Source organism: Manis javanica, chromosome 12, assembly GCF_040802235.1.
Source record: "Manis javanica isolate MJ-LG chromosome 12, MJ_LKY, whole genome shotgun sequence".
NCBI lineage: Eukaryota > Metazoa > Chordata > Mammalia > Pholidota > Manidae > Manis > Manis javanica.
Window position 1 is genome coordinate 76,539,638 of NC_133167.1, and position 20,860 is coordinate 76,560,497.

At 48.2% G+C, this 20,860-nt stretch overlaps 1 protein-coding gene and 1 long non-coding RNA gene across 2 annotated transcripts in view; one reads left to right on the forward strand and one right to left on the reverse strand.

Annotated features, from left to right (window-relative positions):
• The first annotated feature begins 604 nt into the window (after window positions 1–604).
• LOC118970478 (uncharacterized) overlaps window positions 605–20,860 on the forward strand; it is a 102,783-nt gene continuing 82,527 nt past the window's right edge. Inside the window, exon 1 of the long non-coding RNA XR_012123834.1 lies at window positions 605–1,173. This is a non-coding gene — a long non-coding RNA (uncharacterized lncRNA). The remainder of the gene's footprint in view (window positions 1,174–20,860) is intronic.
• LOC140845123 (ral-GDS-related protein-like) lies at window positions 10,846–19,257 on the reverse strand. The gene is made up of 6 exons (XM_073218878.1): window positions 18,885–19,257; window positions 17,915–18,130; window positions 17,474–17,577; window positions 16,975–17,041; window positions 14,757–14,878; window positions 10,846–14,648 (listed from the first exon to the last, which is right to left on the reverse strand). Exons 1-6 carry the CDS (start codon window positions 19,248–19,250, stop codon window positions 14,558–14,560), a joined length of 966 nt encoding a protein of 321 aa, XP_073074979.1. The 5' UTR covers window positions 19,251–19,257; the 3' UTR covers window positions 10,846–14,557.

Consider the following 20,860-nt stretch of genomic DNA (forward strand, 5'->3'; position numbering starts at 1 on the left):
GCAACAACATGGACGGAGCTAGAGGGTATTATGCTCAGTGAAATAAGCCAGGCAGAGAAAGACAAGTACCAAATGATTTCACTCATCTGTGGAGTTTAAGAACAAAGCAAAAACTGAAGGAACAAAACAGCAGCAGACTTAGAGAAGCCAAGAATGGACTGACAGTTACCAAAGGGAAAGGGACTGGGGAGTGTGGGTGGGAGGGAGAAGGGGAATGAGGAGCATCAGGATCAGCACCCATAGTGCAGGGGGGGGCGCGGGGAGGGCGGTACAACTCAGAGACACATGTACTGACTCTACAGCGTCTCACTACGCGGATGGACAGTGACTGTAATGGGATGTGAGTGGGACTTGATAATGGGGGGAATCTAGTAACCACATTGTTGCTCATGTGATTGTGTATTAATAACACGAAAATAAACAAACAAACAAACAAACACGTGGGTCATCTCATGAAAAAGCAGAAAGTACACTGAACAAAATGAAAGACCCCGCCTGACAGCCCTCGCGGCCAATGAGCGAGTAGCGTCCCGCCCAGACCCGTCCCCGTATGACGGCCGTCGCAGCCATTGAGCTTGTGGCCTCCCTCAGGCCCTCCCCCGACTGATGGAACTCGCGGCCAATGAGGGAGCGGCTACACGGAGCAGGCAGTCACCGGGCGCGCGCGAAGAAAACGTAACTCTGGCGGCTGCGTAGTAGCTGCAGGCGCCGCAGCCGCCATATTGAAGAGTCAGTAGCGTGGCGAGCTCCGCCAGGTGGAGCTGTTCCAACGGCTTAGTCCGTGCTGCGGTCAGCCGCCCGTGTCCGGGCTCCTCCGTCCCGCCGTTCCGTCTGCGCAGCGAGCCCGGCGGAGCCGAGATGGTGGATCCCCGCTGTGCTCGGCTGCGCCTTCCTCCCGGCGCGTAGGCGCCGGCCTCACCTACCTCGTCACCCGGCCTCGGATCGCCTCCTCGCGCCGGCTGGGCTCCCGGCGCCGCACTCGCCCCTTCGCGGCTCTCCCGCGGCGGGCGGAGGACGGCAATCGGCCCGGACTTGGAGCCGCCGCCCCGGCCGGATCTGCGCTCATCCAGCTCTGCCGCCCCCAGCCTAGCGCCTTCGGACCTGCGGCGGAGAGTCCAGAGCGGGCCCCGCTTCCGCGGTGACGGCGACAGCGACAGCTCCGCGGGCTGGGAGGTACGTGGCCGCGGGGCCCGGAGGGGGCGCTTGGACCCCTGCCTTTGCCTGCGGGCGCGGCGGACCGGTGAGAGGGCTGCCGTGCGAGGGGCTCGGCGGGCCGCGCGTGGCCGGCGGGGCCGGCCGACTCGGCGGTGGGGCTCGCGGGGCCCGGCCTGGGGCCGCGTCGCCGACCTGCCACCGCCGCCCGGGCCGGGGCCGCAGGCAGAGGGGCCGTGCCGGGCCGCGCAGACGGTGAGGCCGGCGGGCGTCTTGCCGTGTGCGCAGTTTTCCGGCTGCGGCCTCGGGGGCGAGGCCCGGGCGAGCCGAGGGTCGGGTGGGACCCGTGGCGGGGCGGTGGGGGAGAGGCCGGCAGAGGCAGCGCCTCCAGGATTAACAACTGTTTCCCGAGGCTCCTGTCGTCCTTGTCATTGGGGATTACCTATTCCGTTTCCTTGCTGGTCATTGGTCTGTTCAGATTTTCTGTTTCTTCCTGGGTCACCCTTGGAAGGTTGCATTTTCCTAGAAAGTTGGCCATTTCTTCTAAGTTGTCCTGTTTGTTACTATATAGTTTTCATAGTATTCTATAATCTTCATATTTTAGTGGTGTCAGTAGTGATTTTTCCTTTCTCATTTCTGATTCTGTTTATGTGTGTAGACTCTCTTTTTTTCTTGATAAGTCTGGCTAGGGGTTTATCTATTTTGTTTATTTTCTCGAAGAATCAGCTCCTGCTTTCATTGATTCTGTTGTTTTATTCTTCTCAATTTTATTTATTTCTGCTCTAATCTTTATTATGTCGCTCCTTCTACTGACTTTGGGCCTCAGTTGTTCTTTTTGTAGTTTAGTTAATTGTGAGTTTAGACTGTTCATACGGGATTGTTGTTCTTTCCTGAGGTAGGCCTGTTTTGCAATATACTTCCCTCTTAGCACCGCATTCGCTGCGTCCCACAGATTGTTTCCATATATTGCTTGATCTCTTTTTACTTGGTCATTGATCGATTGGTTATTTAGGGGCATGTTGTTAAGCCTCCATGTGATTGTAGGCTTTTCGTCATCTTTGTGTAGTTTATTTCTAGTTTCATACCCTTGTTATCTGAGATGTTGGTTGGTATAATTTCAATCTTTTTGAATTTACTGAGGCTCTTTTTGTGCCCCAATATATGATCTATTTCTGAAAATGTTCCATGTGCACTTGAGAAGAATGTGTATCCTTCTGCTCTGGGGGGCAGAGTTCTGTAGATGTCTGTAAGGTCCATCCGTTCTAATGTGTTGTTCAATGCCTCTATCTCCTTACTTATTTTCTCTTTGGTTCATCTGTTCTTTGGAGTGAGTGGAGTGTAGAAGTCTTCTAAATGAATGCACTGCATTCTATTTCCCCTTTTAATTCTGTTAGTATTTGTTTCACATATGTAGGTGCTCCTGTGTTGGGGGAATAGATATTTATAATGGTTATATCCTGTTGTTGGATTGACCCTTTTATCATTATGTAATGTCTGTCTTTGTCTCTTGTGACTCTCTTTGTTTTAAAGTCTATTTTGTCCAGTACAAGTACTGCAACACCTCCTTTTTTCTCCCTATTAGTTGCATGAAGTATCTTTTTCCATCCCTTCACTTTTACTCTGTGTATGTCTTTGGGTTTGAACTGAGTCTCTTGTAGCCAGCATATAGATGGGTCTTGTTTTTTTATCCGTTCAGTGACTCTATGTCTTTTGACTGGTGCATTCAGACCATTTACATTTAGGGTGAATATCGATAGGTATGTACTTACTGCCATTGCAGGCTTTAGATTCGTGGTTACCAAAGGTTAAAGGGTCCCTTCCTTACTATCTAAGAAGCTAACTTAACTCACTTAAGTATGCTATCACAAACACAATCTAAAGGTTGTTGTGTTTTTTCCTCCTCATTATTTATGTATTAGGTATCATATTCTGTACTCTTTGTCTATCCATTGTTGTTACCTCTGGTGACAGCTGTTGAACCTTAGGAACACTTCCATCTATAGCAGTCCCTGCAGAATACACTGTAGAGATGGTTGGTGGGAGCTAAATTCTCTCAGCTTTTGCTTATCTTGAAATTGTGTAATCCCTCCTTCAAATTTAAATGATAATCTTTTTAAAAAATTTATTATTATTATTATTTTATTTTTTGTATGATTAATCTACAATTACATGAGCAACATTGTGTTTACTAGACTGCCCCCATCACCAAGACCTCCCCACATACCCCAATACAGTCAGTGTCCATCAGCGTAGTAAGATGCTATCAAATCACTACTTGTCTTCTCTGTGTTCTACAGCCCTTCCCATATCCCCCCTGTATTATGTCTGCTAATAGTAATGCCCCCTTTTTTCCCCTTATCCCTCCCTTCCCACCCATCCTCCCCAGCCCCTTTCACTTTGGTAACTGTTAGTCCATTCTTGGCTTCTGTGACTGTGCTGCTGTTTTGTTCCTTCAGTTTTTGCTTTGTTCTTAAACTCCACAGATGAGTGAAATCATTTAGTACTTGTCTTTCTCTTTCTCCCCCAGGCTTATTTCACTGAGCATAATACCCTCCAGCTCTATCCATGTTGTTGCAAATGGTAGCATTTGTTTTCTTCTTATGGCTGAATAGTATTCCATTGTGTATATGTACCACATCTTTTTCCATTCATCTACTGATGGACACTTAGGTTGCTTCCACTTCTTGGCTATTGTAAATAGTGCTGCAATAAACATAGGGGTGCATCTGTCTTTTTCAAACTGGGCTGCTGTATTCTTAGGGTAATTTCCTAGAAGTGGAATGAATTCCTGGCTCAAATGGTATTTCTATTTTGAGCATTTTGAGGAACTTTCATACTGCTTTCCACAGTGGTTGAACTAATTTGCATTCCCACCAGCAGTGTAGGTGGGTTCCCCTTTCTCCACAACCTCGCCAACATGTGTTGTTGTTTGTCTTTTGGATGGTGGCGATCCTCACTTGTGTGAGGTGATACATCATTTTGCATTTCTCTGATGACTAGTGATGTGGAGCATCTTTTCATGTGTCTGTTGGTCATCTGAATTTCTTCTTTGGAAAAGTGTCTGTTCAGCTCCTCTTCCCATTTTTTAATTGGATTATGTGCTTTTTGTTTGTTGAGGTGTGTGACCTCTTTATATATTTTGGATGTCAACCCTTTATTGGATCTGTCATTTATGAATATATTCTCACATACTGTAGGCTGCCTTTTTGTTCTATTGGTGGTGCCCTTTTCTGTACAGAAGCTTTTCATCTTGATATAGCCCCACTTGTTCATTTTAGCTTTTGTTTCGCATGCCTGGGAAGATAGGTTCATGAGAAGTCACTCATATTTATGTCCAAGAGATTTTTGCCTATGTTTTTTTCTAAGAGTTTTATGGTTTCATGACTTATATTCAGGTGTTTGATCTGAATCAAATTTCGAATTTACTTTTGTGTATGGGGTTAGACAGTCATCCGGTTTCATTCTCTTAGATGTAGCTCTTCAGTTTTGCCAATACCAGCTGTTGGAGAGGCTGTCATTTCCCCATTGTATGTCCATGGCTCCTTTATTGTATATTAATTGACGACATATGTTTGGGTTAATACCTGGACTCTATTTAGTGTTCCACTGTTCTGTGGGTCTGTTCTTGTGCCAGTACCAAATTGTCTTGATTACTGTGGCTTTGTAGTAGAGCTTGAAGTTGGGGAGCGAGATCCCCCCTGCTTTGTTCTTCCTTCTCAGGATTGCTTTAAGTATTTGGGGTCTTTTGTGGTTCCATATGAATTTTAAAACTATTCCTGTTCGTTGAAGAATGCTGTTGGTATTTTGATAGGGATTGCATTGAATCTGTGGATTGCTTTAGGCAGGATGGCCATTTTGACAATATTAATTCTAGCCAAGAGCATGGGATGAGTTTCCATTTGTTAGTGTCCTCTTTAATTTCTCTTAAGAGTGTCTTGTAGTTTTCAGGGTATAGTAGGCCTTTCACTTCCTTGGTTAGGTTTATTCCTAGGTATTTTATTCCTGTTGATGCGACTGTGAATGGAATTGTTTTCCTGATTTCTCTTTCTGCTAGTTCATCGTTGGCATCTAGGAAAGCAACAGATTTCTGTGTATTAATTTTGTATCCTGCAGCTTTGCTGAATTCAGATATTAGTTGTAGTAGTTTTGGAGTGGAGTCTTTAGGGTTTTTTATGTACAATGTCATGTCATCTGCAGATGGTGAAAGTTTGACTTGTTCTTTACCAATCTAGATGCCTTTTATTTGTTTGTTTTGTCTGATTGCCATGGCTAGGACCTCCGGTACTATGTTGAGTAACAGTGGGGAGAGTGGGCATTCCTGTTTTGTTCCCGATCTTAGAGGAAAAGCTTTCAGCTTCTCGCTGTTAAGTATGATGTTGCCTGTGGGCTTGTCATATATGGCCTTTATTATGTTGAGGTACTTGCCCTCTATACCCATTTTGTTGAGAGTTTTTATCATGAATGGATGTTGAATATTGTCAAATGTTTTTTCAGCATCTGTGGGCATGATCATATGGTTTTTGTCCTCCTTTTTGTTGATACGGATGATGTTGATGGATTTTCTAATACTGTTCTTATTCCCTGTAATAAGTCCTACTTGTTCATGATGGATGGTCTTTTTGATGAATTTTTGAATTTGTTGTACTAATATTTTGTGGAGTATTTTTTTTTTTTTGCTCAGAACCACTTTTATGTTTTGTCTTTTCAGTATACAAAGTGTTTTTCCCACTATGCCTGCAGCACACACACACACACACACACACACACACACACACACACACACACACATATATATATGCATAAAGATAGATTTTTCCTTTAGAGAATACACAAAATACAAAAAATTCCCATTGCAAATCTGAACTGTTAGCATCTGGAGCATATAAAATGTGTTTTCCCCTGCTTTTTTTTCCCAAGGTCCCCTGATCTGAATGAACTGGCCAATTGGAGTTTGTCTACTCTTCTCTCTGATCCATTGTTTTCAGCCTGGACATATTGATTCTAGACTTTCTAGGTGGTTCACAAACAGGTCAGGTTAAATTAACTTGAGGAAAGTGTTTGAAAATGCAGAATTACTCAGACTTTTTCATGCCTGTTATTAAGCATTCTCTCCAGAAGACCAGTCTTTTAATTACAGTGAGCTTCCCTACTGTTGGCTCTCAGTAACAAGAAGTGTATTGTGTGAGCTGACTGGAAAAATAAAGAGGAGAAAAATTCTTTATAGCACATTGTCTTTGCAAAAGTAACATCTCCAGGGTATTGAATAGATCTGGTCTTCACCAGCCTATCTAAGGTTGGTCCTATATTCTCCATAAAAAATTTACTTTAATGAGTTCATGTTTGATAGGAAGAACTTATAATAGATACATGCTAATACTTATTGTGTATTTGCTGTGCAGTGGGAATTATGCTAATCATGTTAAATTATATACTATGAGGTTGGCTGTGTTATCCTTCCGTATTTTAGACATGAGGAAACTAAGGCTATTCAACAGTTAATCTGTGGCCTTATAAGAATAAGTGGAACACTATGTTAAATTTAGTTCTATCTTACCACAAAGGGAATAGTCCTAACTCTGCTGCTCTTCTTTTATTTGTTTGTTTGTTTGTTCATTTGTTTTATTTTGTTATCATTTATCTAGAATTACATGAAGCACTTTATGTTTACTAGGCTCCCCTCTTCACCAAGTGCCCCCCGCAAACCCCATGACAGTCACTGTCCATCAACGTAGTAAGATGTTGTGGAATCACTACTTGTCTTCTCCCTTCCCATGCCCTCCCCACCTTATTATACATGCTAACCATAATGCCCCCTTTCTTTTTCCCCCTTATCCCTCCCTTCCCACCCATCCTCCCCAGTCCCTTTTGCTTTTTTTACTGTTAGTCCATTCTCGGGTTCTGTGATTCTGCTGCTGTTTTGTTCTTTCAGTGTTTCTTTGTTCTTGTACTCCACATATGAGTGAAATCATTTGGTACTTGTCTTTCTCCGCCTGGCTTATTTCACTGAGCATAATACCCTCTAGCTCCATCCATGTTGTTGCAAATGGTAGGATTTGCTTTCTTCTTATGGCTGAAGAGTACTCCACTGTGTATATGTACCACATCTTCTTTTTCCATTCATCCACTGATGGACACTTAGTTTGCTTCCATTTCTTTGCTATTGTAAATAGTGCTGCGATAAACACAGGGGTGCGTCTTTTTCAAACTGGGCTGCTGCATTTTTTAGGGTAAATTCCTAGAAGTGGATTGTTGAGTATTTTTGCATGTATGTTTGTCAGCGATATTGGTCTGTAATTTCCTTTTCTTGTGGTGTCTTTGCCTGGTTTTAGTATTAAGGTGATGCTGGCCTCCCAGAAGGAGTTTGGAAGTATTTCTTCTTTGACTTTTTGGAAAAACCCTCTCCCATCCTCATTGGACTTCTGTTCTTTTGTATCTCTCCGTGCGTCTAGTACAAAGGTAGTCAGTCAATACTCACAGATTAACTGTTATAAGCTTACAAAGAGTCAGCCTCCCACTGTATCAGCCCTCAATCTGTACCACCCATGGGATGTGAGTTTAGCCAGTGAAGTTGATTCACTTAATATGCCTCCTCATTGAATCCTATGTAAACTGCCTGCATGTATGTTCTACCCACTTCATGACTCCTCTTTTGCCAGCTGTGTCTTAGTCGCCTCTCACCTGTCCCACTCTCCTTTCCTGCCCTGTAACGCCTTCAGGCGTGTGGTGGTGTTCACGTGCTGTGGGATATAAATAACTGAGAAACATTCATGTCTGTGGTGGCAGAGAAGTTGCTGCCACTTCTTTTCCTGGAAACCTGCCCTGGTGTGACAGTATACTACAGCAATTTGAAACATTTTCACAAAAACATTTCTGAGTGAAGCAGGGAGAGGAGATGGGGAAGCTAAGAGACCGCCGTGGCCTTCACACATCAGCTTATAACTTGCTTCCACATGAGCCAGTGATTCATTTCAACCCAGATATGTAGTCTCTGAGGCATTTTTTTTAAAAATTTTGAGATTGTTAATGTACAAGTACTTGAACATTATGGTTACTAGACTGCCCCTATTATCAAGTCCTCCCCACGTACCCAATTACAGTCACTGTCCACCAGTGTAGTAAGATGCTATAGAATCATTACTTGTCTTCTCGGTATATACTGCCTTCCCCATGTCCCGACCCTACTCCATTATGTGTGCTAATTGTAAGGCCCTGTTTTCCCTCTTATCCCTACCTTCCCACCCATCCTAGCCAGGCCCTGTCCCTTTGGTAACTGTTAGTCCATTCTTGGGTTCTGGGAGTCTGCTGCTGTTTTGTTCTGTCAGTTTTTGCTTTGTTGTTATACTCCACAGATGAGTGAAATCATTTGAGGTATTCTTTTTGGGGAAAAAAGTTGTTCTGTGCTTCTAAACTTCTGTTCCATTATCCAGGGGAAAATATCTATCATTTCCTTATTTGGGGTTTTCTTTAGGGAACAGTAACAGAGCTGTGAATGCTCACAGATCAGGTAGTGTGTGTGTGTTCACCTGCCATTATATCCACCATACTTAGCACGAGGACTGATAATAATAGATGCTTAGAAGTTCTTTTTACCAGTGAACATATACTTTAGAAAAGAGGGGTGGAGGAATAAAGGAGAGAGAGAGAGACTTTGGAAGGCGATTTTGGGTGAGAGAGAACTGCAAAAGATGAGAAATCTTTTCTGCCAGTGCTCATAGAGAGAGAGAGAGAAAGAGAGAAGAGAGCGTACTGAAATGAAGGGGACAATATGGTATTTGTCAAGGTAAGGAACTGGTCTCTCTTCCCCTTCCTTGCCCTTGATAACATATACATGCTTCAAGTGGAAGTTTTGGAATGACTCTCCATTGCTCTAAGGATAAAGGCTGAACTTAGCATGATGTGTAAGGTCCCACATGGCCCAGCCCATGCCCACTATCTAGCTCCATATTGCCTCTACTACTCCCTCCCAGGTGTCCTATATTCCAGCCATTATTTGGGGCATATGGGTGTTGGCTTATGCTGTACCGTCTGCCTGAAACAGGTCCATCTCTTTACTGGGTGATTCCCTTTCATCCTTTAGGTACCTGCCTAAATGCCATTGCCTCCAGGAAGTCTCCCCAGGCCTTTGGGTTGGGTCTGCCTTCGATGTTACCCCATCCTAGCATGTCCTATATTTCCTTGTCATTGCAGGTGTGGTTGCCTCTGCTAAGACTGTGTGGTCCACTGGGCACTGTCTAGGACTACATTGCTCAGCACTGTCTCTGCAGCACTGAGCACAGTCCAACACAGAGTTGGTAAATATTTATTGAATGAATGAAGAAACGAAGAGGAGGAGGGAAGAAATCTGTGGCCTGAGCAGACAGGAGAGGACCATGCCAGCAGAGAGATGGGGGTACACTGAGGCAGTGTGGTCTTGGTTTTTCTGGCTCCTATAAGATCCATTCAGTGGGGTTTCAGAAGATGCAGGAAGGTGAACCTGATTGCTGATGGAGTTAATACGTTTTGAAAATCCAGGAATGTTTGTACTTAATACTGCACTCATTACTAGTTATATATGCTATGAGGCAGTTCTTATTAAATAAAACTATCACAACATCAGACAAAAGCTCTTGTCCCATTTTTTAGCTGTATCCTGACTTACGAGGAAAGAGGAACATGCCAACCAGTACAATTCCATGCATCTATTTCCTAAGAAATTAATGAAACCAATAGCTTGCTCTAAGGGTACAGAAATTGTCAAAAATAAAGGTTTTAATTAAGTTTAAGATTATGGAGCTCACTCCAGCTAGGAACTATTACTTTTGGTCTCTGCCATCTGTAATCCTGTCTGGAAAGCTTACACGCAGAGGGTAATCTCCTAACAAAAACCATCTGCTATCCCGGTTAAAGAAGAGGGGGACATTGAGTCACAGGTATGCAGGAGCCCAAATCACCACACATTTCCTGACTGGCTTAATATTCTCCCTTCAGTGCAATGTGGAGTTGAGTCGTGTTTCTCCTGCAAAGAGGCCTTTGGTTCCACTATGTGGAAGCAGTGGCCTGGGAGCTGTGGACTGGCCTGAGCAATCTAACGGGAGTCCCAGATTCATGTCTCCTTGCTACCTGACTAGAGTTATGGGTTTAAACTTTGGCTTCCTCATGTGTTCATCTTTAATGGGAAATTTTCTGATAATTTTTACAATCTACCCGTCTTACTTAAAATTCTTATGCAGTCTGACTGTTAATACTATAACCATTTTGTTTTTCTGCCGTTAATGGGCCAAGGGCTTTGCAAATAAAAACTCACTGTCCAGAGACTCAAGAAAAAAGAAACCTGGCAAAAAGCATTAACTTAATGAGGAAATCTGTTATCTGCAGTTAGCTATTTTATATTATCAGGTGCTTAAAGGAAAAAAATTATGTCCAATAATTCTTTTGAATACTACCAAAACATTTAGCATATCAACGTCCAACTAATAACACTGATTGATACATCATTCTAGTCATACTAGGCACTAATCAAATATCCTTTTGCAGCCTATGATAATTTTCACCTGTGGGATAAGAGCTTAGATGATAAGGTTTAACTGATACAGAAATCAGAACATTGAACCTCAAAAATCTATACATGGAATTTAAGGACTTGAAGAATGAAATAAAAGCATGCATTAAAAAGAGGGTAGTAATACATTGGGAATTCCCTTGTTTCGTAATTAGAATTCTTCAAGCATATCCTTTGAACTTGTCCTGGCTGAGAACCACACCCCAGGCAAATTCAAAGCATGGCAGGGAATTTCTACTTAATGGAGCATGTCCAATTCATTATCTTTATTTCTTTTTTAAATGACTTTGAACTAGAATTTTTCCCAAGAAGGCACTGAGGAATTTAAGAAACCACAGTTACAGTATCACAAAGGATGTTATATAAAGATGCCCTTTTAGGGAGCTTCTTGCCAGGTTAACATTGTCCTTTCACACACTATCCATGTGAGACAGAGAACTGCTGGATGGAGGATATGCATCATCAAAGGGTGCTGGGGTGGGGGGAAGCCTTGAAATACAGTTTCAGCAATTATTGTAAATATTTCATTCTATGTTATGTTTAATAAATTATTCTTGAGTCATTCATATTTACTATATATATTTCATTACTCATACGAGCTAGATGGGGAAATATTTATGGCTCAACAACAAAAACAGGATACACGTTTTTATGTTCCAAAGGATAGGGGTAACCTAGAAAAATCGTATTTTCTGTTTTTTGTTTTAAATACACTGATGATGTTACAGTGGGGAAGGGATATTCACAGCTGTGCAAAGGCACAAATACATGGATGAATACTGAGTGTTTATCTGGATAATCAGTCCCTTCGAATCTTCCACTGAGGACAAAATAATTGTGAAGGATTGAAGACTGAATTATATGGAACATTAATATTGAAACTCTTAGATAATCCCATATCACTTTTGCTTTATTTGTATGGACAGAAAATCTATGTTTTTTTCTATCGATTATCATGTCACTCTGTGAATAGACCACAGGGATCTGCCTAATGCAGATGCACAGGAACTCATGCAAAAGCCTCTCAACTTAAAAAAGGATGAAGTAGGAAGGAGAGGGACTGTAGCCACAACTGGGTTTACCTGAGGCTCTGGTTGTGAGCTTCATTATCATGGCTGTGTGTTCCACCCATCACAGACCCATAGGCATGAAGTTAGCTCAGGGAGAGAGCTCTTCTATCCACTATTCCAAGTGGTATTTCTTCTACTTTATTCTCAGTCACTGGCCATCTTTTGTTAATGCTAAGTGTTTAAGTAAATGATCCAAGCTACAGAAAAAGGAATAGTACAACACATCAAAAACAGTATGAGTTTTATTTTTTTAGCTATTAAAAAATGTATTTCAAGATATACCTTTTGGACCTGTATAAATTCACTCTGTAGTTTTATCAGATTATTTTAAACCACCTTTTACTGGTTTGGAATTAGTATTCACTTATCCAAGATATCAGACGTCATTCATTGGAAGCTGCAAGTTAGGAGATCTATATTTGAATATCATCTGTGCCAGCAACTTGCTGTAAGTCTTTGGGTAAGTTACCCCATCTTCCCAGGCTTTTCTCTTCTCTGGGGACAATGGAAAGGATTAGGCTAGAATGTGTGCTAAGGTTGGTCCTATATTCTCCGTAAAAAATTTACTTTAATGAGTTTAAATGAAGGTTTAATTCCGACATTTTATACTAAATTTCTGACCTTCGACATGTTTTAACTATTATGAATATGCTCCTTTATAGTTCACAAAGTGCTTTCACATATATGCTCTTTTTGTAAAATTATTTTTATTTTGGTATCATTAATCTACAATTACAGAAAGAACATTATGTTTACTAGGTTCCCCCCTTCACCAAGTCCCCCCTACATACCCCTTCACAGTCACTGTCCATCTGCATAGTAAGGTGCTGTAAAATCACTACTTGTCTTCTCTGTGTTGCACAGCCCTTCCCATGCCCCACACACACTCTACATGCTAATAGTAATGCCCTCTTTCTTTTTCCCTGCCCATATCCCTCCCTTCCCACCCATTGTCTCCAGGCCCTTTCCCTTTGGTAACTGTTAGTCCATTCTTGGGTTGTGATTCTGCTGCTGTTTTGTTCCTTCAGTTTTCCTTTGTTCTTATACTCCACATATGAGTGAAATCATTTGGTACTTGTCCTTCTCTGCCTGGCTTATTTCACTGAGGATAATACCCTCTAGCTCCATCCATGTTGTTGCAAATGGTAGGATCTGTTTTTTTCTTATGGCTGCATAATATTCCATTGTGTATATGTACCACATCTTTATCCATTCATCTGCTGATGGACATTTAGGTTGCTTCCATATCTTGGCTATTGTAAACAGTGCAGCGATAAACATAGGGGTGCATCTGTCTTTTTCAAACTGGGCTGCTGCATTCTTAGGGTAAATTCCTAGAAGTGGAATTCCTGGGTCAAATGGTATTTCTATTTTGAGCATTCTGAGGAACCTCCATACTGCTTTCCACAATGGTTGAACTAGTTTACATTCCCACCAGCAGTGTAGGAGGGTTCCCCTTTCTCCACAACTTTGCCAACATTTGTTGTTGTTTGTCTTTTCGATGATGGCGATCCTTACTGGTGTGAGGTGATATCTCATTGTGGTTATAATTTGCATTTCTCTGATGATTAGCGATGTGGAGCATCTTTTCATGTGCCTGTTGGCCATCTGGATTTCTTCTTTAGAGAACTGTCTCTTCAGGTCCTCTGCCCATTTTTTAATTGGCTTATTTGCTTTTTGTTTGTTGAGGCGTGTGAGCTCTTTATATATTTTGGATGTCAATCCTTTATCGGATCTGTCATTTATGAATATGTTCTCCCATACTGTAGGATACCTTTTTGTTCTATTGATGGTGTCCTTTGCTGTACAGAAGCTTTTAAGTTTGATGTAGTCCCATAGGTTCATTTGTGCTTTTGTTTCCCTTGCTTGAGGAGATGCATTCAGAAAAAAGTTGCTCATGCTGATATTCAGGGGATTTTTGCCTATGTTGTCTTCTAAGAGTTCTCTAGTTTCATGACTTACATTCAGGTATTTAATCCATTTCGAGTTTACTTTTGTGTATGGGGATAGACAATAATTCAGTTTCATTCTCTTGCACGTAGCTGTCCAATTTGCGGACACCAGCTGTCGAAGAGACTGTCATTTCCCCATTGTATGTCCATGGCCCCTTTATCATATATTAATTGACCATATATATACTTGGATGTATATCTGGGCTCTCCAGTCTGTTCCATTGGCTGCAGCTACGTACGGGTCCCTGAGCCTGCAGCAGCAGCCTGGGAAGCTGCCCAAGTCTGCTGATGGAAGAGGTGCAAGAGCACCTGCCCCAGCAGAGGCTCAGGATGAGCAGCAGGAGGAAGAGGAGCAGGAAGCAGACTAGGGTCCTGGGGCACCAGGTTCCTCTTGTCCAAAGGGGAAGCTCTCCTCTGCACACAGCCAGGGTACCAGCTGGGTCGTGGCCCCGATGACAGCAGCTACAGGGCCATGCAGGTGAACAGAAGAGGCAGGTTATTCCAGGTTCCCCCTGTTATCCTGCTTCCACCCTGTCCTCACTACCCTCTGTGCTCCTGGCCCTGTGCAGAGGGTCCTGTCAATCACCGTCACCCATAGGGTCCCTGTCACGGGGAGGCTCATGAGCCTCACCCACTCACAGAGGAGGAAACTGGGTCCCAGAGAGGGAGGGGAATCACCCTTGAGCCTGACAGGACTGTTTGGCAGGGGAGCAGAATACCAGCCCAACCTGTCTTTATTACTTCCGCACACTCAACATGGCCTGAAGCTTCCCTGAGGCTGGGAAGCAGCCCACCCCTTGCCAATGGCCCCAGCCCAGGAACTTACCTGGCTCTGGCCACTAAGTTTAAATGTTGTGGGACCTGAAGAACAAGGACAAGAGTCCCTTTCTGCCGACCCTCTGGCCTGGGGGCTCCAGCTGGCAGGACAGGGTGTAGCTGCAGGACAGAGGGGCACCTGTGAGTCCCTGGAGCCACATGTCAGGGGCCCTTCTCCCAGAGCCTGCCAGCAGCTGGAATCCACACGTGACTCCTGCCCAGCCTCACCTCTTCTGCTCATCCAGGGTCTCCACGGCCTGGAAGAAGGACCTGAAGTGCTCATCAGGTTCCAGGTGATACATCTTGGCCATGTGCTTATATGTCATGATCTCACGTACAATGGAACGTTCCTGGGGCAGAAGGACAGGAAGCGGACAAGGAGGGACGTGAGGAGTGGGGCAGTGGGATGGTCCCAGGGCTTTGCTCATGTGGAAACCCGCCTTCCCTCCAATGCCATCCAGCCCTGCCTGTTCCTACTGTTGGGTCTTTAGCTGCTCCTCTAGGAAAGCCAACTTCATGCCACCATCACCCCCCACCTGACAAAGCTTTGAGTGTCCTCAGCCCTGGGTGTGTTAATTTTCTCAAGATGTGTTAGACCCAGAGGTTAGGCCACACAGGGTTGTGCCCAGGGTCTCTACACCCCCCTCACTTTCTGTAGCAGGGTGGTACAGTAGCTCAACTGCCTCTCTCATCCCATCACCCTGGAAGGCACCAAGGCAGCCAAAGTACATCAGAAACAGCCCCCTGCACCCAGAACAAGGCCCAAACCTCCCCACCCTTTTTCAAGTTGGAGGACCACTGGGGCCCTCCAAGGGGCAGGCCTGCCAGAAACAGCACCCAGACCTAGGCCAGGATCTGGGGTACCGAGGAGGAGGGACTGGACTGGGGAGCTGAGGCCAAGCATCCCACTCAGCTCTCTCTGATGACACAGGGAGACAGGCCTCAGGCAGGAAGGCACAGCCAGCACCCCCCATGTGCTTCCTGCCTTGAAGGAGCAACATCCCTCCCCCTGGGCAGGGCCTGAGGCAGAGGCCAGTCCTGCTCAGATGCTGCCCCCGTAGCCCTCAGCCCCACCTGCCCTGGGGCCAGGACCGGGGCTTAGGGGGTTCCCTCTGGCAGTCCTCTCCAAACAGCCCACCTCCTGGGCTGTAGGGGAGACCCCCAGGAGGCGGGAATTCGCCTGGTGCTGAGAGTTCCGGCTCACTAGGGCCTCTCTCCTCTTCAAAGCTCACCATCCTGACCCCTGTACCCCTCTGGGCTCACTCCCATCATTATGTTCCAGGGGTTTGTCTAAAACCAGAAGGCTGGCCATGAAAAATCTAAAGAAGGGGACCATGCCCTGTACCACTGGGGTGGGGAGGTAATGAGTCCCCACCTGTTTCCAGGGTGGGCTCCCATAGAGCCTCCCCTGAACCCCTCACTCGGAGCCCCTAGCTCCACTGCAACCACCCTGTGCTGCCTCCCACCCCTCCCTTTGCCCTGCACTCCCCTCCTGTCCCTCTCAGTGCTGGCTTTTGGCCAATCCCAAGACCTGTGGTCCCTGTACCTGTCCTCTAACTTCTCTCTATACCCATGTGCTCTCTCCTTCCTGGTCACCCCAGTGCTGGCAGTTCATGGCTGTTGTCACCAGGAGCAAGTGCAGGGTCGCCCCACTGCCTGCAACCCTGGCCAGGTCGTTCTCACCTGCTCCTCCCTATGCTAGAGTCCCCAGGAGTCCCTCAGCCATTGCCTCAACACGGAGGTCACCTCCTGCAAGGTCCAGGACACTCAGGTGCTCATGCTCGCCTCCCACATGGCCTCCCACCACCAGACCTTGGTTGATGGATGCCTTGCCGGAGTCCCCTGGTAATATGCTGTCCCCTTCTCCCGCAGGCTCTCAGCCCAGGGCGATCGCAGCTCCAGCACACACTCAAACTCATGGGTGTCTTTGGGCTGCGGCCGGCTGGCCTGAGAGGCTTCCTCACCTGCAGAGTGTCAGGGGAGTTCCGTCTGCCTCCCAGCGTGCCCTGAGCACTCACTGTCACCTGGCTATCACCACGGCTCCCCTCACATGACCAGGTGGGATGGGCACAAAGCTGAAGGCCATCTTGTGCTCCCACGCCCTGCTCCCCTGGGAGGCCTGCACCCCAGGGTGAGAACCCCCCATGTCCAGATGGGGAGCTTGAGGCCTCAGAGGGGCAGTGATGGGCTCAGGGGGCCCTGGGGAAGGGCCGACCTTGCTCAGCCATAGGCCCCACCCTTGCTGCCGTCTGAACACCAGCCCCAGCCAAATGGAGCCAGGGAGGGAGACACACAGGACACCCTGGGGACCAGGGGGAGCCTACTTCTCCCATCAGCTGCCCCCTCTCACCATGCACACCTCGAGTCAGCCCCAAGGCTTGGCCACAGCACAGCAGAGGACTTGCCCCAAGGATCCCCTCCTACCATACCTCTAGCCTCCATTTACCGTAAAGAGCCACTTCCGGATAAGCCACTTCTTCTTCATAAGCCTCTTATGCATCCTGGAGCTCTTCCTAAGGGGAGGAGAGAGGAGGGAGACGTGGCCAACAGGTGGAGGCTTTGGGGGTGTTGGACCCCCTTTCCACTAGCCTGCATGAGGCTTTCCACCATGGCTCTTAGCCCTGGGGAATCTGAGGCTTGCAGTTCTACTGGGGGCGGATCTGCTTTGGGACAGGTGGCTGTCCTTGGGGGAGAAACTTGCTGCAGAACACATGCTGAACATCTCCCATTGGCTTCAACCCACACCTGATGAAGAAACCCGATTCCTGAGGGGGAACTACTAGCCTAACCCACAGGGGCTCTGAGAGCCCGCCATCCTGTAAGCCCATGTCCCCAGGGTCTGCCGCCTCCCAGGAGCCCCAGCCGACTGAGGGGACACTGCGAGACCTAGAGGTGGTGTCTGTAGTTCACTCTGGTGGCCTGGTCCCAAGGACAGGACTACCTACCAGGAAACACGTCCCCAGGTGCATTTCAGCCGATCCACAGCAGGGCTCTGCAGGGCCAAGAGAATGGCGTGGAGGGATGCAAAAGTCTTGAGGTCCAGACACTCCTGGGTGGGAAGACTGAGCTGAGAACACAGCCTGCTTCTGCGCTTGTGTCCCCCTATGAACCCCTGTCCTTAAGGAGGCAGCCATCCAGGGAGCCCAGCACACCCAGGACCTGTTGAGCAGCCCTCCTGGGTGGAGGACTGTAGCTCAACCTAAGGAAGGGGCCAGGTATGGCTGTCCCTCCCCTGTGGCCTTTGAGTCCAGGTCAGCACGCCCCTGGCAGGAGGGGCCCAGGGACCGGGCAGGGTGAGCACTCAGGAATCCATTCTGAGAGTTGGCCAAGGAGGGGAGCAGGTCCCAAGATGCAGGATGGACCCTGGGGGCTGTTCCATGGCACACCTTGGCCACCCAGATCCAGAACTCCACCACTTGGGCCCTGTCCTGGGCCGTCTTGGTCGGGGCCCCGAGGCAGGAGGAGATGACAAAGTTAGCCACGTCATCAAATTTTCTGAGGATATTATAGACGGCGGGGGCCAGTTGCAGAATATATCTGTTATGTGACGGGCACCCGCAGCAGGTCACGCAGTTGGTCATTGCCACCTTGGTGAACGATTCCTGGGGATGGTAAGGAGGGTCATTCAGCTGTGTCCACGTTTTCCCTGGCCCCAGGCAGTTACTGGTCAGATCTGGAGCCCAGGCCAATGAGGATGTGGTGTGAGCCTTGTGGCAGTCCAGGCTTTGGACCCGTCCACTGAGGCACCCAGCACCAGGTGCACTGGACCCCACAGTGGTGGGGCACAGAGGGGCTTGGGGCACAGAGGGGCTTTGTGCACAGGCATCCTCACTCACCTCCTCCCTGCAGCACAAGGCAGCTCACGCCTGCCCTTCCTGGGGCATCTGCCTCCCATTCTGTCACCCCGTGGATCCCACTACCCACTCAGGTGCAGTTTCCCCCAAAACAACTCCAACCAGGCCTTTGTTGGTGTCTGTGTCTCCCATGTAGTCAGGTACATGGGAAGGGCCTCTGAAGTGCGGAGCCTGTGGAGCCTGCCAGGCCAGTGGCCCGAGGACCTAAGGCCCTGGCAGCACTTTCCTGAGCACCCCTCCACTACCCTGCCCCTCCTACCCCTGCCAGGCCCTGCCCACTATCCCTCTGCTATTTCTCATTGGTCTGCAAGGATCCCTAAGTGCCAGCCCTACTGTCCCTGTGGTCAGTGAAGGCTTAGGGGTGAGGAGAGTTTCTCAGGGCACATGGTGGGAAGCTGGGATGTGGGCCCAGATCACAGGAGTGCACATCAGGGGACAGCAGGTCTGGGCCGGCCCATGGCACAGGGAAGGCCCACCCCCACTTCCATCCCGCTCCACTCACCGCATATATCAGGGTCAGCTGCTCAGCCACCAGGCGGTGGGGGAATGTCAGGATGGTGGGCTCCGCCTCCCCTGGCACGACACAGGTGCTCACAGCACAGGGGCTGGTGGGCTCTGGAGTTGGCTCTGGCTCTGCCTGGCCTGGTGCCACTCCGGCAGGTGCCACTGGCCCCGGGCCTGAGGCCTCATGGGACTCCAGCTCAGGGCCTGGCACCGGGGCCGATGCCACTGCTGGGATATCTTCTGGTTCTGCAGGGGCTGAAGCCGGTGACACCGGCCGTAGCTCCAGAACAGGGTTCTCAGGGAGCTCCTGAACTGGTTCTAGCCATGGAGCTGGCCCTCCCTGTGTCCCTGGAGCCAGCTGCATCTGCCGTCGTTCTGGAGCATGCATGACACAGAGAAAACGTCACCCCGGTGCTTACAATGACAGAAAAGCCCTCACTGCCTTGAAGGCAACCCCAGTCCGGGAAGCCCACCCTAGACCGTCCCCTGGATGCAGCCCCTCACCTTCCCGCTCTGCCACAGTGGGCCCCAGGGGCTCCTCCTGGACCAAGCGGTGGAGGGCTTGGCCCACTGGGATGGATGAAAGCTGGCTGCCATGGAGGACACTGGTCACATCATCGGGCTCACAGGCATGGCACCTAGCCCGGCCCAGCCCGGGGCTGGGGGAAGGCCTGGGGGTGGAAGAGTGAGAAGCCTGGTCTTCCCAGCCACACTGCCCTCCCAGCCCACCCTTGTGTGGGCCTGGCCGCTCTGCATTACCCTGCCTCTTCAGGCATTTGCCCTCCCCCTTTCTGACCCTGTGTGTCTTTCCTGGGACCCCGTCCTTTCCCATCCTCCCAAATAGGAAGTCCCCAGTCATTAGGCCACTTGTGGGAATGCTAAGATTGGTGACCTGCTGGGTTATGCTGTGCTCCCCTGACTCAAGCCTCAACTCATCCTCCCCCATTCTGAGCAGATGGCTGTGCCCACTCTGGGCCCAGTGAATCCTCACATTTTCAGAACCTCAGGTCCCTCGTCATGCCCCCTGTTACATGAGGAGGCCGTGAGGGCATCACCCGTGATGCCTCCCGGCCGTGTCCTGCGGATGACACCTGAAGTGACTGCCCAACTCCACCTGGGACGGTCCCAGTATCGTGTCTACTTCCTTCACTCAGTTATGCTAAGTGTCCCCAAAGGACCTGCACAAAGTGAGTGCTTCATACCTATTGTTGCTGAAGGAAGTCCTACCAGGACCTTTCCAGGTATCCCACAGGGAATCACAAGCCTCTGTTCCAAAGGCTGCTTTCCATGTGCTTTTCCAAATTGAGCTAAGCTTCAGGCCACTGACAAGTGAGGCCAAAGGCCTTTCATCAGGTACAGAGAAGTAATAGCCCCAAAGTGGCCCAGCTTGGCAGGCAGTCCTTTCTACACCTCCAGGTGCCAGGGGAGCCCCTCTAAGGCTTCTCCTGTGTTCCCCATGGGCACCCTAACAGGCTGATCACCAGCCACCCTGCCTGTCAGAGGAGCACCCTGCGGCTCAGACACATGTGGGGACACTCAAGACACATAGCGGGCTGTGGGCAGAGGCCCGACTTGGCCGAGGAGGGGCTGGAGGATCACCTTGTGGCTTGCTGGCCTGTGGTGGACTGGTCAGTGTCTTCGGGAGGGAGTGAGGACTCAGGAGTGCTCCAGCTGATGTTTCTGGCTGTCTCCACTCGTGCCGTCCTCATTCTCCACTTCTTCATCACAACTGTCCAGGGAGCCCTCCGCCTGCGGACCTTATTCTCGCAGAGAGTTGGCTCCTCTTCATGCTGAGGGGGGCAGGGGGCATATAGTCAGTGGGAAACTCAGGAACCACCAGGACGAGGGAGGTTTGCAACTCACCCAAGAGTCCCTAGCTCCCTGGAGTGTGATGGAGGAGAGGGAAGGGGTGCCCCCAGGGAATGAGATTCCAGGCCCTCTGAAGTGGGACTGTCAGGCACTCTCGTGGGGAAG